The sequence below is a fragment of the Hordeum vulgare genome, chromosome 4H (genome assembly GCF_904849725.1).
Source record: "Hordeum vulgare subsp. vulgare chromosome 4H, MorexV3_pseudomolecules_assembly, whole genome shotgun sequence".
Lineage (NCBI taxonomy): Eukaryota > Viridiplantae > Streptophyta > Magnoliopsida > Poales > Poaceae > Hordeum > Hordeum vulgare.
Genome location: NC_058521.1, coordinates 430726797 through 430743174, shown reverse-complemented (window position 1 = coordinate 430743174; position 16378 = coordinate 430726797). Strand labels below are relative to the sequence as shown.

Below are 16378 nucleotides of genomic sequence, written 5' to 3'. Positions count from 1 at the left end.
AATATGTTACGGTATCTACCTATGTTACTCTAACCCTCTCTCTCTTCTTTAATTATCTGCCACGTCAGCATGTTTGCTAGTCTCAAGTACATGATAGTACTACCTTAGTTACTCCCTCTATGGCCAGCCTAAAACATGCAGTGAGTCATGCCTTGGGATTCGAGTCTGCTCTTATGCACACACAAAAAAGAATCGAATGGGGTACTCCTTCTAGCTAATTAGTATTCCGTTGTACTCCCTCCGTTTTGGTATATAAATCATCTTACGAAAACTAAATAATCCCAAAACACTTAGGCACGGTGCATTAACTTTCATCTTGTTTTCTGTTCTTTAACATGAATAAAGGAATCAATCAATAAAAGACGTGGGGCGTGTATGTTTTTAATGACTTGAGACTAACTAGCACGACATGCAGTGGTCAGTTCATTGCATGCAATGATATTAATTAGCAAAATCACATTAATTTTCTTATTTTCCTCTCCGTCTTGGTCACGGTGCACAACCTAAGATGACTATACACCGAGACGGAGGGAGTACTATTTCTATATACATGTGTAGTGTGAATGTTATTTTTTACCTCATCCCAGAGTCAATCAATAACCATTTAGGTTTCAAAGAATTTTCAAGCACGCCTTCTAAACTGTGACGAATGGAGTACTAAACTAGTATAAACTTTATATTAAATCAACAACACTTATTTTGGAACGGAGGGAATATCACATAAGGTAAGTCAACTGTTATGTTTTGATGAGGAACATCAGCCACAGACGAGTGTGTATTACTCTTCATATCATTTACTCTAGTACATAGGCACCGTTTCTCTACCTCTTCGGCACCGTCTGTAACGCTGCACCGTAGGTGGTCTGGGAGCACGAACTTTGAGCAAATGCACATGGGCAATTAAGAGCCCCCAGCCCTAAGTATGCGTTGAGATTTGAACTTCTTCACTTCTAGAAATCATCTGCTCAGGATTATACGTTATTTTACTATAACCTACGGTACCCTCTCCCTCCCTCCCTCCCTCATCGTGATCCCCGTTCTTACTTGGTTCGTAGTGGGAACAAGAGCGTGCCATGCACCACTCGAGCTCGACTCCCCTCTCCCGTTGACGTTCGCCAGACGATGGTTAAACCATGGCCGATGGAAGGTGCGTGCAACGCGCGGCGCCGGACAGCTCCTCTGGCTAGCGATAGCATAGCAATGATGGCGGAGCAGCACGACGGGAAGCCGGCCAACGACCTGCGCTGGCGGCCGCACTACGGCTGCCCGGCAAGGGGGAGCACGACCATCCCCCTCGTCTTCCTTCTCTTGCTCACCGGCGCGCTGTTCCTCATCCTCGGCCCGAGCAACTCCGTCCTCACCCTCCCCAGCCTCCGCGTCGTGTTCAGCAACCCCATCCACATTGCCACCGCAGCTCCGCCACCGCCAGCGCCGGCCCCCGCAGCCGCCAACGCGAGCGACGAGGACATCGGCCTCCCGCCGCCCCGGCAGCTCACCGACCCGCCCTACTCGCTGGGCCGCACCATCCTGGACTACGACGCGCGCCGGTCCGCGTGGCTCGCCGCGCACCCGGAGTTCCCCGCGCGGGTGCCGCCCACGGGCCGGCCGCGGGTGCTGATGGTGACCGGGTCCGCGCCTTCACGGTGCCCCGACCCGGACGGCGACCACCTGCTGCTGCGCGCGTTCAAGAACAAGGCGGACTACTGCCGCGTGCACGGCCTCGAGGTGTACTACAACACGGCGTTCCTGGACGCGGAGATGACCGGGTTCTGGGCGAAGCTGCCGCTGCTGCGGTCGCTGATGCTGGCGCACCCGGAGGTGGAGCTCCTGTGGTGGGTGGACTCGGACGCGGTGTTCACTGACATGCGGTTCGAGCTGCCGTGGGAGCGCTACGCGGCGCACAACCTGGTGCTCCACGGCTGGGAGGCCAAGGTGTACGAGGAGAAGAACTGGGTGGGCGTCAACACCGGCAGCATCCTCATCCGCAACTGCCAGTGGTCGCTCGACCTCCTCCACGCGATGGCGCCCATGGGGCCCCGCGGCCCCGTGCGCGACATGTACGGCGAGCTCTTCGCCAGGGAGCTCTCGGGCCGCCCGCCGTTCGAGGCCGACGACCAGTCGGCGCTCATCTACCTGCTCGTCACGCAGCGGGAGAGGTGGGGGGACAAGGTCTTCTTCGAGAACTCGTACGAGCTCAACGGCTTCTGGGAGCTCATCGTGGACAGGTACGAGGAGCTGCAGCGGAAGGGCGCATGGCCGCTCGTGACGCACTTCGTCGGGTGCAAGCCGTGCCGGCGGTACGCCGACAGCTATCCGGTGGACCGCTGCCGGCTCGGGATGGAGCGCGCGTTCAACTTCGCCGACGACCAGATACTGAAGCTGTATGGGTTCGGGCACGAGTCGCTCAACGGCACCGCCGTGCAGCGCGTCAGGAATGAGACCGGCGGGCCGCTGGACGCGGAGGACGAGGCGCTCGGTCGGCTGTTGCACCCCACGTTCAGGGGAACGTAGGCCACGACTTAGCCTGGAAGATTTTGTTTTCTCGTGGTTGGCTTCTTTTTTTCCCATGTTGTTTCCAGTCTGATGGTTTATAGCAAGAGTAGGACTCGAGTCCAGGGATTCTGCCTTCTCGTTATCGATGATGTACTTGGTCTATACAAACCCAGTGATCTGGTAGGGCATTCCTTTACCACATTTTAGATTTTACACGTTAGCATTTTCTCTAATAAGGCTCCCATGTTCTTCTTCTTCTTTTGTTCGTCCAATAGGATCCCATCTTTCTTGACGGCAAACAAGGGTCAAATTGTCAGGATTTCAATTTGCATCAGTAAACCTGGGATCAGATCAGATAGTTTCAAAATGTTGGGCTACACAAGAAATTCCTCCCAACCTGCCAACTATTTTGGCCCATTCCTCTAACAAAAACATGCTTCTGCGGAGAATCATCTCACGGAACGAGTGACAAATTTCTGCTAAAAAGGCAAGAATGCCAACAACGCACAGAGCACTTCCCCCTATAGACTATAGTCTATAGTGATAGAATCTTATCTTGGATCCACTCAGATAGCTTGCGGATCTTTTTGGTCATTTCGCAGCTATTTGAAAAATAAGACTTGGCATTGGCAAGCATCACAGAGACATCATGTTTGACAGCCTCCAGAGTTCTGTAGTAATCGCTCTGTAGTCTTGCTCTGATCACCTCAATGGAGAATTGGACAGGGAACCTAGAACGCAAGTTGCACAGACAAAAATCTAATGAGACGGGTGTTCCTTCATCATAAAAGAAAGAGCAAACGATAAGCTTCATATGCAGAGTTTTTTTTCAAACTGACCATTGTCAGGCCAGGAGGCACCAAATCTAGAAAAAAAATCTCCCGATATTTAATAAGAATATACTCCCTCCATTCCTAAATATAAGACCTTTTAGAGATTATACTATGAACTACATACGGATGTATATAGACATATTTTAAAGTATAGATTCACTTATTTTGTTCCGTATGTAGTCTATAGTAGAATTTCTAAAAGGTTTTATATTTAGGAACGGAGGGAGTATAATTCAACGAGACGTTCTAGGGCGGGTACCATCAAGGTTCGATATAAAATAAACATGGATACAAGTAATACAGGGCTTCCTATCCTGGATAGATACTCCAATGAGCATATATGAATGGGCAAATAAGAAGGAAAGCCTGAATGCAAAAACGCCATATCGACAAGCAAGCGAGTACCCATTGGTTGAATCTCTTTTGACCTTGTTAATGAAAATCATCAAATCTGCATTTTAACAGATATGGCTTCATAACTGAAACGGAAACAGGCCTTGTAGGAGCACAGCCATATGTACCCAAAAACCTTGTCAAACACGCATTTATTTGACGAGATTTGGAAATGGCCCATGTATCAATTAGCGAATTTATGTTAGATACTTGCTACGAGATTTGCCAACAAAACAAGTTAGTTTTGTAAAGATGTTGCTATTATTTTCTAAAAAGCATGTCACCTACTAATCATGAATAAACAAACTACATTTTATGTTCCATATATTTTAGTTCGTTAAATCTTAAAACAAACATAGGCATGTTAACCTCTAACGGAAAGAAGGTATTTTATGTTCCATATATCTTTAGTTCGTTAAACCTTAAAACAAACATAGGCGTGTTAACCTCCAACAGAAATAAGGTAAACTTTTTTACAAATACTACATGGTATACTGCATGAGGATTATTTCACAGCAGTCATCATTCTCACTTTTGTTATAAATGAAAATAAAAACATATAGAAGCATCGGCAATGCATACTTTTATACAAGAATTACCTGTTTATGAAATCTGATTTTCCTGCAGCAGTATCTAACTTCATAACACCATAGCGATCCTGAAGACCCATACAAAATTATGGTAAACGGTCAAAACAAAATCTCAAGAGTAGCCAAAGAGTGTAAATTTTGAAAATAAAACTTCACCTGATTTCTGAGAGACTTTTCCTGTAAACCGGTAACTGCTGATAATAATTTGTTCCTGGTACTGGGAGCGATATGTGGACGCTTCCATGAAACCAATGGGTTATTAGCATCATGCACCTCCCAGGGGCTATGCGGATGTTCAGAACCATCATTTTCGTACTGTATGATATATTTCTCCCAAGGGCTCTCAGGAAAATCAGGTGACCTGGGTCTTATGTCCAATACTCGTCCCTCCCACCAACTTCCTCCATCCTCTCCCACACCCATCCACCAAACTTTGCACCTATCAGCGACGCTCCAGTTATACGTGGTAGTAGCTTCAAACCATGTTCTTTCCACAAGAAAATCAGGGAACGTAACTAGCTCACGCAATGTGATTACAAACTCTTTGCCAAATCCGCTTGAAGTGTGATCAATGAATTTAATAGTTAATTCACAGCAGCTTTCACCAGACCCTCTATCTGGCTTGTAATCAAGACCCTTAATTTTGCAAAGCTCGGCAGCTTTAAGGCTTTTGATCCAATTCGATGGGCAATTCTCCAATGATTTCACTTCATTAACATATTCTTCATGGCCCTAAAAATAACAAGCGGACAGAAAATATGATAAGAAGCGCTTCATAAATACTACTCCCTTCGTCCTAAAATAACTGTCTCAAGCTTAGTACAATTTTATACTAAAGCTAGTACAAAGTTGAGACACTTATTTTGGGATGGAGGGAGTACTTTACGAGTCACAATGGTTTATATGCTCGTATATAACTTGCTGCGCACGCTTTTCCCACCATCAACTAGTATACCTTACAACTGGGCAGGAGGGTGAAGTGGAAACAGAAGATTTATTATTATTATTTTAGTATGTTTGCAGCTGAAAGCTGCTTGCACCAAAATCATTTCCGTACTTTATACACACAATGCAGCAAAGATAAATAAATACCTGTCGCAAGTACATAACCTCATCGCCAAGTTGAGGAATATAACGGTAGATATCTTCATGCTCTAGCAACATCAACCACGGATACCTTGATACTTGGTGCTTTTTCTCCAATAGATGTGTATCAGGAAAGTGGCAACTCTCTCTTTTGTTCATAGCAGACTTTATATCAGCAGTCTTTGATGTTGATCCCCACATTACTTCACGCACATTTGCAACAATTCGTCTCCCACTAGTTGCTGCTTCGAGGGAAGAACTTTGCACATGAGAGATTGCACCCCTTCCTCTACCATAATCAGTGTATGCACGTGACCTCCTTTTGTTTCTTCGTAAACTACCAGTAGGTGCAATAGGACTGCAGTCTGGAGGTTGATGCCCACCATCATCATTGGAAACAGAAGTACTATGTTCATTTCCAAAGGCATCCGAGCCCAATTTTGTCTTGTGCTTACTTGGCTCTGACATTTTGCACACTGCGCCATATGTCTTCGCAGATTCAAAGTCCTGGAAACTTCTCGACACACTAGGGAAACCACTGCTCCTATGTTGACTGGTGGCAGAAGCCTCATCATGCTGCATGGAAACTTTAACATAGTTGATGTCACTCCCTACTGCACTAGTCTTCGATTTGTCTGATGAACTTGCTCCATCTGCAAAGCCTCTTGGTCTGGACAACTTCAGTTTAAAGGATATAGACCGAGTGCTGTGGAACTGCTGTTTGTGTTCCATGTTATTTTCTTCCTCTAGATGAGTATTCTTGTTGTCAGCTATCCATTCTTTACCAGGTAAATGACCTTCACTATAATCATCAGTATTGTGGTTTTCATGGATGCTATCCAGATAAATTGCACGTTGTCTTTTTTGTATATTCTGCTCAACCGTTTGTTGGATGCCATTATCATATTGATGAGGTGTCTTATGACTACCAGACCCATCAACATCCTGTGAAAGTGCATTATTTGAAGAGACCCACATGTCTCCTGAAGAAGAGTCCCCGAACTTGAATTGCTTTGAAGATCGCAGCTTAAGCTCACCCACTTTGATTGCGTCATTACTGTGAACAGTACACACATCATGTAGACCAGAGGCCAGAGCTGGTTCAGACTTGCAAGCAGAGGAGCTTCCAGGCTCAAAAGCTAGTTCCGGCTCAGCATCTTTGTATCTGGCTGCTGGAAGTGACAGCACTCTATAGTGAGGTGGGAGTTCTGGATTTGCACTTTCTGAAGGAAGCTGAGTTTTTAGATCACGGCGTGGCATCCTCAGAATCAGTTTTCTACTGTTTGCAGAATTTTTTCCCTTAGTTTCAGTGAACTGAGAAGGTCGGGTAACATCTTCGGAATCATATTGGTTGGTCTCTCTACCAAGTCTTGGCAGGCCATGCCACGCTGACTGCTCAGCTTCAGTGCTTTCTGTGTTCAGTCCGCTGTCTGAAAGACTGCTCGCTGATCCATCTTCCTCTTCTGTTGAAGTTTTAATATTCGAGAAAAAACTATGTGTGCTGTGAGTAGCACGTCTTTGAGGTCGCAGTCCCCTATATTTAGGAGATCTTTTCCTTTTGGTAGAACGTACAGTCTTAGACTTCCTACCTCTATGTGGCCTTGACGGTGTAGCCACACTATGCCCATCCAAATTTCTTTTCGTAACTCGCCGATCAGATGAAGTAATAAGATCAGCCTGTAGAAGACGTAATAAAAGGAAAATAAGTTGAAAGGTTAGAGACCGTCATAAAGGAAATGGAATGATCTTAATGTCGTCTCTTACATCAGATCTTTTCTTCTTTCTTCTAGATCTGCGGAGATTAGCAGTACTGTTATGATTAGATACATCAATCTCTGGACTTGAGTATGAAGCACCAGAAGAATGACCACCCCAAAACTCCTGTTCTCCTTCACTAGAATAGTCATCCATTCCATTGTACTCGGAATCAGTATCATCAGAGATCACTTCATTTTCTGGTTCAAGCTCGATGAAGTCTGTTATCTCTGGAAGTGGTTCCCACCTATCTGGATCAATAACTGGGATGGTTTGGTACTCGCCAGTGGTTGCATCATAAGTGGGCCCAACAGCAAAATGTACAGAGGGAGGTCGCCATTCAATACCCAGGGTGCCTAACCGGTGTTTCTGGTACATGCTCTGAAAAGGCTCTGGGTACGGTATCATACCTTCAATTGGCAATTAGAACTAACAATTATAATCATGTACGACCAATAAATTACTAATTATACCTTGGTTAGAAAGATAGAGAAGTTGCATACCCGAGTCGCACAAAAGGTCTTGAATATTTCTCCTATAAGGTGCAAGTTGTGTTTCCTGGGTACAGTAAGAAAAGGCATCATAAAGAAAACTTGAAAGCTCATAATACACTTTGTGAAGAGAAAGAAACAGTTCCACACAGGCAAGTATAATCAGGGACAGGGTTCAATATCCCTTTCTTGGGAAATACCAGAACCAGAAGGCGTCCAGTAGTTTCTCAAATCTGGAGTTCTGTGTTTTAGCATGTTTTAAGATTCCTTAGTCTTGCAATGCTTACTTGTTTGTTGGTTTGAATAAGCACCAGAAAAAAAATAGTTACTGAAATAAATTACACCCTTTGTATGACTTCTGATGAGATGGTACGAGTAGCAGGCCACAAACATTTGATATATAAAACATATTATATATTACAGCTACTAAGAGAACACATTAAGAGGTGATCGGATGATTATGGTGTGCGATGGCAGAAACGTCTTACCCATCGTGGGAGACGGCTGTGTGTTATATATGCAGGGGGCGAACCTGAATACGCGTACAAGATTGAGATACATCTTGGAGGAGAAGAAAGGAAGGAAGAGATAAGCTAAGTTGGTTAAGACCAGAGTTTAAACAACCATTGGTCTATCTCTAACCTGATCGCTATCTATCTTAACCTGATATGTATCTATCTTAACCTTTTTCGAGAAAACGCAAAAGACTTTTGCGTTTCATTTCATTGAAAAGATAGGGGTTTGAGTTACAATCCTCCTAGGAGGTAGTTACAGGGCTAGAAAAGAAAATCAGTGGACGTCCCGTCTGTGGGATCGCGGTTTTGAGGCCTTGTGCGCCAGCTCTGGCCCAAAGCGCTGCTTCCTCCTTGATCTTCGCTATCAGGCCAGTGGTCGAGGGGGACCTCTGTCAAACACGCAGCCATTCCTGTGCTTCCATGTCATCCAAGGCACGAGCAGGGTCATGGATGCGAGGCCTTTGCGCATCAGCTTCGGCGTAGTCTGCCTCGCGGTGGTCCACCAAGCATTGAGTGATTCCTCGCCATCGGGTGGGTGACAGGGCATCCTCAGCCAGGCCAGGGCCTCGTGCCAAACCTGCCGGGAGAATGGGCAGTCGAGGAGGAGGTGGTGCATGGTTTCTGGTTCCTGGTCGCATAGGGGGCACCGTGGGGGATGCTGTAACCCTCTTCTGGCTAGCCGGTCAGCCGTCCAGCAGCGATCGAGCTGGGCGAGCCAGTGGAAGAATCGGACGCGCGGTGGCGCCCAACATTTCCAGGTGAGCTTCCAGGCATCGCATGACATGGAGCCGTGGAAGGTAGCTTTGTAGGCCGATTGCGCGGTATAAGTGCCGCTTGCAGTCCACTTCCATAGCAGGTGATCAGGCTCATTGTAGAGTGTTGTGTGCTCGATCTTGTGCCATAGCTGTAGGTATTGGCCAACCTCTTGGATCCCAAGCACGCCATGGATATCTCGTGCCCAATTGTGAGCTTGCAGCCCGTCGGCCACGGTCCGTAGCTTGCGCCGGTGCTTGGGGATGCATGCATGTAGCAGGGGCGCGATTTCGCGGATGGCACGTCCCTCAATCCATCTGTCTTCCCAGAAGAGGGGCCTGCTGGCCGTTGCCGAGCTGCATGGTGGTGGAGGCGAAGAAGAAGTCGCGTTCCTCCGCCGAGAATTGCAGGTCGAGGCCACTCCATGCTCTGGCGTTATCAGTGCGGCTGAACCACAGCCAGCACGTGCGCAGCGCAAGGCCGGAGCGCTCCAGGTCACGGACGCCGAGGCCACCCAATGAGATTGGGCGCGCGACACGCTGCCAATTGACATGGCAGTTGCCGCCATTGGCATCAGCGCGCCCTGCCCATAGGAACCCTCGCTGGATCTTCACCAGCGCTTTGACTGTCTTCTTCGGCGGCGCGAGCACGAGTAGCTGGTGAATAGGGATCGCGCTCAGGACAGCTTTAACAAATGCGAGGCGACCAGCCTTGTTCATGAGGCGCGCCTTCCAGCACGGGAGCATGTCGGCGGTCCTGTCAACGACGGGCTGTAGCTGGGCTGCAGTTGGGCGCCGGATTGTCAATGGGATGCCCAGATAGGTGATGGGCAGGTCCACAATGGGGCACCCAAGCAGGTCGACAACGGGCGTGGCCGCGACAGGGTCGCAGCGAATCAACGTGGCAGAGCTCTTCAAGAAGTTAACCTGGAGTCCAGATGCGCGCCCGAAGAGTTGCAGGATGCTCTTTACCGCCTCGATGTCGCCGCGCGAGGGGTGGCAGAAGAGAATCACGTCGTCGGCGTAGAGCGAGACAACGGGAATTGAGCGGCGGGGGTGCAGTTGTTGTAGGATGCCGAGCTCAGTGGCACGGTGCAGCAGGCGCCCTAGGGTGTCCACCGCGAGGACGAAGAGCTGGGGTGACAGAGGATCACCTTGCCGTAGACCGCGGCGGTGCCAGATGGCGGGGCCAGGCGCGCCGTTTAAGAGCGTCTTTGAAGTTGAACCTACCCTCCATTTGCGTCCTAGATTCGCCACTGCTTTAAGAGAGAATTCCTTATTTGGCCTTTTCTTAAAGTTTGCTTCCCTATTTGGCCTAAAAAAGTATTTTCTCCCTTATTTGACCGCCAATGTAGAATTTGTTCCCTATATGACATTTTTGTCTAGTTTGACCACAAACGGTGTTAAGCATAAGGAAAAGACCATCATACCCCTGGTGCTATACAAGGCTGAAATAAAGATCTTTCATTTGTTCCACTGAACCGGTTGAACTGAACTATTAATTCAAATAATTGTGATTAACTCCAAGTCTCCAACAAGCCGCCGCTGGTGCATATATACTTGCATTCGCGCACGTCAACGAGATAGTTAGCTAGCTAGGAACAACAGCACCTCGTGCACTCACAAGAGGTTGACAGCACGTACGTAAGTATTACATATGCAGCAGGAACAGTACCCTGGTGGTGCTAAAGTCCCCTATACATGCACGCATACCGTGTTTATATTTGAAGTACTGATACAGTAGTATTTGTCATCTGCATGCTAGGCGGTTGCGAGCGTGTGAGGTCACACGTTTTGGTAGGGTAGGGTCGTCTGTCCTGCTGTAGAAACCAATGATTTTTTTTACCCATGTATAACGCCAGGGATAGAATGGTCTTTTCACGCAACACTTAACTCAGTGATCAAAATAGACGGAAGTGTCATATAAGGAACAAATTTTACATTGGATGTCAAATAAGGAAAATATTCTTTTTTGGGTCAAATAGGGAACCAAATTTTAAAAAAGGGCCAAATAAGGAATTCTTTCCTGCTTTAAACTGGGTTCAAATAAGCATTTCCTTCACTGAAACTAAAGCAGATTGGACATGACTTCTACTACAGACTTGTACCAGTTACTTATTATCATTTTGTACAGCTGCTGCCGTTCAGTTAGTACATATAATAATGAATTACAGAACTATAAAGAGTATACTATCAGGAAAACAGGAATAAGAAACAGAAACACTCACGACAATAGCTGGAAAGCAGCACCTGGCCTTGGACTAAATGCAATAGTTGTTACAGCCCCAGTATGGCCCTTCAACACTGACATTGGCATGCCGTCAGGTATGCGCCACTGCTTAGTAACCAGATGCATTAGACATATAGAAGGAAGAAATAGAATTGTCCTAATTTTTTAGGTGGTGCAGAAACTAGCAATCTTACCACTCTAATAATGAAATCATTGGAGGAAGATGCTACCACGGCATTATTGGAACTCACAGTGAGGTCAGTAATATCACCCTTAATTTAGAAAATGGAAGTTAATTTAATGGAAAGCTGTGAATGTTTATGTGTTGCATTGCAATAAGCAAAGCTTACTTCATGGCCTCGGCAACTAGCCAGACAAAATGCTGTTTCCATCGCCCAAATTTTGACAAGGCAATCATCAGAACCAGTAATAACATAACATCCTGTGCAGTCAAAAGTAGCTGCAGAAACAGGAACGGTCAAAAACATTACAGCAGGTAAAAGAGGAAATGTACAGATGGGTAACTATGATAATTTGGACAAGAACAACCAAACAGCTCATTATGGAAACAGTTAGATCTTTAGAAACAAAACAAGTGGCGTGCATTTGGTAAACTTTCCAGTTAATATAACCAAATAATTTTGTAGGTGAACCCTAACACATATAGATCCACTGTATGAACCTCTGAAACATTAAATAGGTCTTAACAACCGATTAGCACAAGTATGAACAGAACTCCAAACATAAAATAAAATTTGGGTCCTGGATATTTTACTTGGATGCCAGTTGCTAAACCCACAAAGTAATCATGATTTAGCTCGGGGACACAACAACACTGTGGTGTCCAGATGAGACACACTACACTATTTAAAATTTTACAAGTGAAGAGGAGGGCTAAAAGATCATTTTGCCCTCGGAACCAATCTTGATCCACCTGTCACTGTCAATGCCCTCTACCACATGGAGACAACTCCCTCTACCACATGGACACAACTTGAGGATCCATGTACAACATGTCAGCATGTTTGTGAGATAACTGGGGAATCCATAAGAGTGTTTGTGTGGCATGTGAGGGGTCACTGACAGGTAGGCTTAGTTCGATTCTGGAGGATAAAATTGACTATTTGGCCTACAACTGTCTCCTACAATTCAACAATGTATTACTGTAATGACCAGAGTGCGTTCTGCAGGACCGCAAAGCGATTAAAATTTGTAGTGTCCCTGAGCCAAATCACGGTTGCGTTTGAGCGAACATTGCCCAAGTAGGGTGTCCAAGAAGCGATTTTGCCAATATCCGTATACTCTTCTTGAACATAACTAAATTCAGAAAATGGAGAAGTCAACGAACCACAATACGCAGCATTTTGATGTCCCCTCAATCTCTTTATAATCTGCATCTTTTCAACAAAGGTAGATGGCTTTGCAATGGCATAGCATGATGCAAGTACAGAAGGAGCTCGATGGTTCTTAGTGAAACCACCAATCTCTCTCAAACCTAAACCATGAACTTGATCAGCATGCATGTGTGGCCACCGGAGGTACTTCGGCAGCCTGAGAGTTTCCTTATCTTGCCTGCACCTAGCAGCTGAAGGATCCAAATTTGCATCAGCATGTTAAGGTAATAACACTAAATTACATTGAACATAAAACTAACCGTCCAAACTTCAAAATTGAAACACTAAGTTACAACAAAATATGTTATAAATAGCTTGAGAAATGGAGAAAGGAATACTTTAAAGACTAGTAGATTTCAGAATACATACATGCAAGAAGGGAAAAGGAGTTGGAGCCAAGAAGCGTTGGAACATCAGCAGCATTTGGAGACCCATCTCTAACCAAGCTGTCTGTGCGGCAGGAACTCGTCATCAGTTGCTTTAACAGCTTCGCCAAGTGGTCTTTACCAATGTGGGGGTATCTAAAAGCAGCATAAAACTAGTTAGCAAAACCTTATTTGCATTTGATTGTTAAGAAAAAAGCAGACAGAAGTTTATCGTTGATAAGGCCATAAGACTATTTTAAATATGTCTGCTTACCCCTTCTGCTAATTATTATGTGTTGTGCCTTTATAGCATAATAAATAGATTTCAGAATCATTGGTTTCATCAGTTTTAGATTAGTGACACAAACACTGACTGAAGAACATCATTACCAAATCATGAAGGCTGGAGGAAGTACGAGCTCAAGAAGACAAAACAAATAGAGTAACGAATTTGTACCTCTCAACTAGCTTTAGGTAACCCAAAGGGAGTGATACACCATCATCATTTTCTTCGCCACTATGAAAACCACCACGTGAATACCAAGGATGATATCTTCTAGGTAACAGCTGATGCTCCAGAAGTTCATTGCACAGCTCTCCAACGGCCCGTTTAAATGGACCATGTGATAAAAAATGCATAATGAGAAAGTAAATTTCCCTCATATCAATATCAATAGGAGCCTCCGATGGAAAATCTGCTGACATCACTTGATTCACAGAATCAATATCCTCAAGCATTTCGCTAGGAAAATCCAGGTGGGCCATACTAATAGCGGTTGCATTTGCAGAAGGTTGATGATTTCTAAAATCCATGTCTACAACACCACCTGCGGTTAAAAACATAAAGCTTAATACAAAAATACTACTACCTCTGTAACTTAATATAAGATGCTTTTGCAGTTCAATTGTGTTACAGTATATGTGGATTGAACTAGCCCTTTCCATCAGTTCGGACTTTTGATTGCGTTGGCTAGTGCATGATGAAGAGATATTGAGTTCTGGATCCTAGACAAGAGTTCAGCCAAGAGACAATGCAAAAACACGAGTAGAGAAGTCAAATATTGAATGGAAATGAACGGTGCAGAATATTATACTCACAAGTAATGGAGGATAATAGATATTCCATAGTACAAGTACACACATAGGGGGGGGGGGGGGTAATTTGGAGAACTAGCAGCAAGCTGGTACCATGAGATGTGGAGAAAAAAATAGTTTTTAGGATGGATCTGAAATGATGTTCCAAGTGAAATTATATGGATGAACCATAGTTCCACAGAATTGCAGTACAACTGGTCTGTTACTGCATATAAGGTTCGTCTGAATAACACCTTTTGACAACCATAGACACATATGCAATAATGTGTGGCATATAAAGACAGAACAGCCATACATATATGTGGAAGTTGAAATTCAAGTGCAAACAACAGCTAGGTTATCGATAATGCTATCAAGAACCTGGCCTCCACCATCAACCAACACACCACACGTCACTTGATTCCCTAAAAGGTAACTTCATTTGCTAACAAATAGAAACTCTACCAAAAATTCATGACATGCAACTGATACAGTATAGTACTAATAGAAGTTCTATATCATATACGTAGTTAAACGTGTAATGTAACTATTTGAATATATTCATTTCAACCTCTGTCAGGACGTCTATATGTTTCCGATAAGTCAAAGTCCCATGTTACAATTGCACATCCGCAGATGGACCTTTGGATTTTACGTAATCGTCCCTACAAACACCTATCTAATGCTTGAAACTCACAAAGTACACAAACCAAGTAAAATATTTTCTTTTACCTGCACAAAGTGAGATGTTAAGCAAGTAAACTACTGTTGAATCGGGAGGGAAGAGAGGAGTATCTCCAGCCCGTGTGAATGTGTGTGGCGGCTCAGCTCCAGGGAGGACTGGGGGCTCCTCTCTCTAGGTCATTCAAGGGCTGGACCTTGTGGGCTTAAGTGAGATGGGCCAGACAGCCCATACCGGTTCAACAACTACATATCTAGAGTGTGCAATCACCAACACTACATAAACATAACCACCTTGCCTTGTATAGATCTCGTTTCAAATGCAAGCATCTCTATAAATTTATCTAAGACACATGGCAGAGGTACTTACTATTCAACCTCTTCTGCTAACCAACCACTTAAACCTAGAACCTATAAGCAGGACGCTTCACAAACTGATCGAATCATGCAAAGCATCCATGGTTGCTACTCGCATTCAGTTCAGAACTGCTACTCGCATTCGATACAACAATACTTTTTTACGCAAACATTTAGCTTACCATCTACAGCCCTAGAATTCACAGCATTCAAACTGAACAGATACAATGCCAAAAGTGCACAATCAAATACGTCTACTAAAGCTCGTTATTCCACAAAGCTCGTCTACGAAATCATCACAGGGGAAAACTCAGATGAGGCTTAAGCCTACAAACCTAGCTGTAAAACATGTGAAACTTTTGCAAGTCTTTACAAATTAGAACTCCGAGACATTTCCTATGCTTGCCACAACCAATATTGCTACAGCTTCTGCATGACATTGAACACATCAACAAGCACAAATCTACCAAATCTGGCTAAGAAATTCGAAAAGTCTGAACCACCATGGCAAAAACAGAAAGCACAATGTGGCCATAGTTCGCGCCAGAAGGGGACTCGTGAGAGATCCACCTACTATACTCATCAGTGATTTGATTCCACAAATGTGAAGCAATCAAGTAACCGATGGATGTAACAATTAATCAGGAGATTCATTGACAAACACTGACCAGTGGAGGAAAGTAAGTGATTAAGTGACCACTGTTCGGTGATGGCCTTCCCTTGCCCTTGCCGCAGTGCTGCAGCCTACCCTGGCCAGCAAAGTTGCACAACGCCGCCGCCGAATCCGCCGCTGCGACCCAATCCCTACAGTCAACTAGCAGCCGCACGCTCGACGTTGCCTCGCAAGCCTGCTGACTGCCGCCGCTGACCACCGCTCGCTGCCCCTCCCCCAGCCGATTCCTTCGCCCGCGGCGTGCCGGAGCGCAACCCGTCGACGAGCCGCTTCCTTCGCCCGCTGGCGAGCGTTAGCCACCCTCCAACTTCCTGCTTCCTTTGCCCGCTCCCGAGCGCGGCAGCCCTCTCGCCGAGGCGCCGACCACCTCTCTGGACACCCTCACGCAGCTTGGGCTCTCGCGACCGAGCCCTCTGGCCTCTGTCAGAGCATCTCTAGTAGAACCTCGTACCCTTAAATGTAAAACCAGTTTTAAGGGTTGAGATTGCCCATTTTTAACACTTTTAAGGTTAAAAAACAGGGACAAAGACTAGAACCCTCAAACCAAACCCTTATAACGGAATATTCCGTTATAAGGGTTGGGTTTGAGGGTTTCCGTTATAAGGGTTCAGTCTTTGCCCCAACCCCAAACCTTAAAACTCTCATTTCATATATCACACATTTCATCATATGACATATCAAAAATTCAATCACATT

General features: G+C 45.4%; 2 protein-coding genes across 2 annotated transcripts; one reads left to right on the top strand and one right to left on the bottom strand.

Annotated features, from left to right (window-relative positions):
* Window positions 1–1038: 1038 nt before the first annotated feature.
* On the top strand, window positions 1039–2726 carry LOC123448831 (probable glycosyltransferase 5). Its single transcript, XM_045125851.1, has one exon. The coding sequence runs from the start codon at window positions 1123–1125 to the stop codon at window positions 2509–2511; it is 1389 nt and encodes a 462-aa protein (XP_044981786.1). The 5' UTR covers window positions 1039–1122; the 3' UTR covers window positions 2512–2726.
* Window positions 2727–2796: 70 nt separating this feature from the next.
* On the bottom strand, window positions 2797–16103 carry LOC123450584. The gene is made up of 15 exons (XM_045127755.1): window positions 15678–16103; window positions 13355–13724; window positions 12902–13053; window positions 12487–12723; window positions 11489–11598; window positions 11333–11410; window positions 11137–11243; window positions 9248–10223; window positions 8527–9165; window positions 7654–7708; window positions 7160–7560; window positions 5402–7072; window positions 4466–5041; window positions 4319–4377; window positions 2797–3224 (listed from the first exon to the last, which is right to left on the bottom strand). Exons 2-15 carry the CDS (start codon window positions 13708–13710, stop codon window positions 3029–3031), a joined length of 5613 nt encoding a protein of 1870 aa, XP_044983690.1. The 5' UTR covers window positions 13711–13724; window positions 15678–16103; the 3' UTR covers window positions 2797–3028.
* Between the last annotated feature and the right edge of the window lie 275 nt (window positions 16104–16378).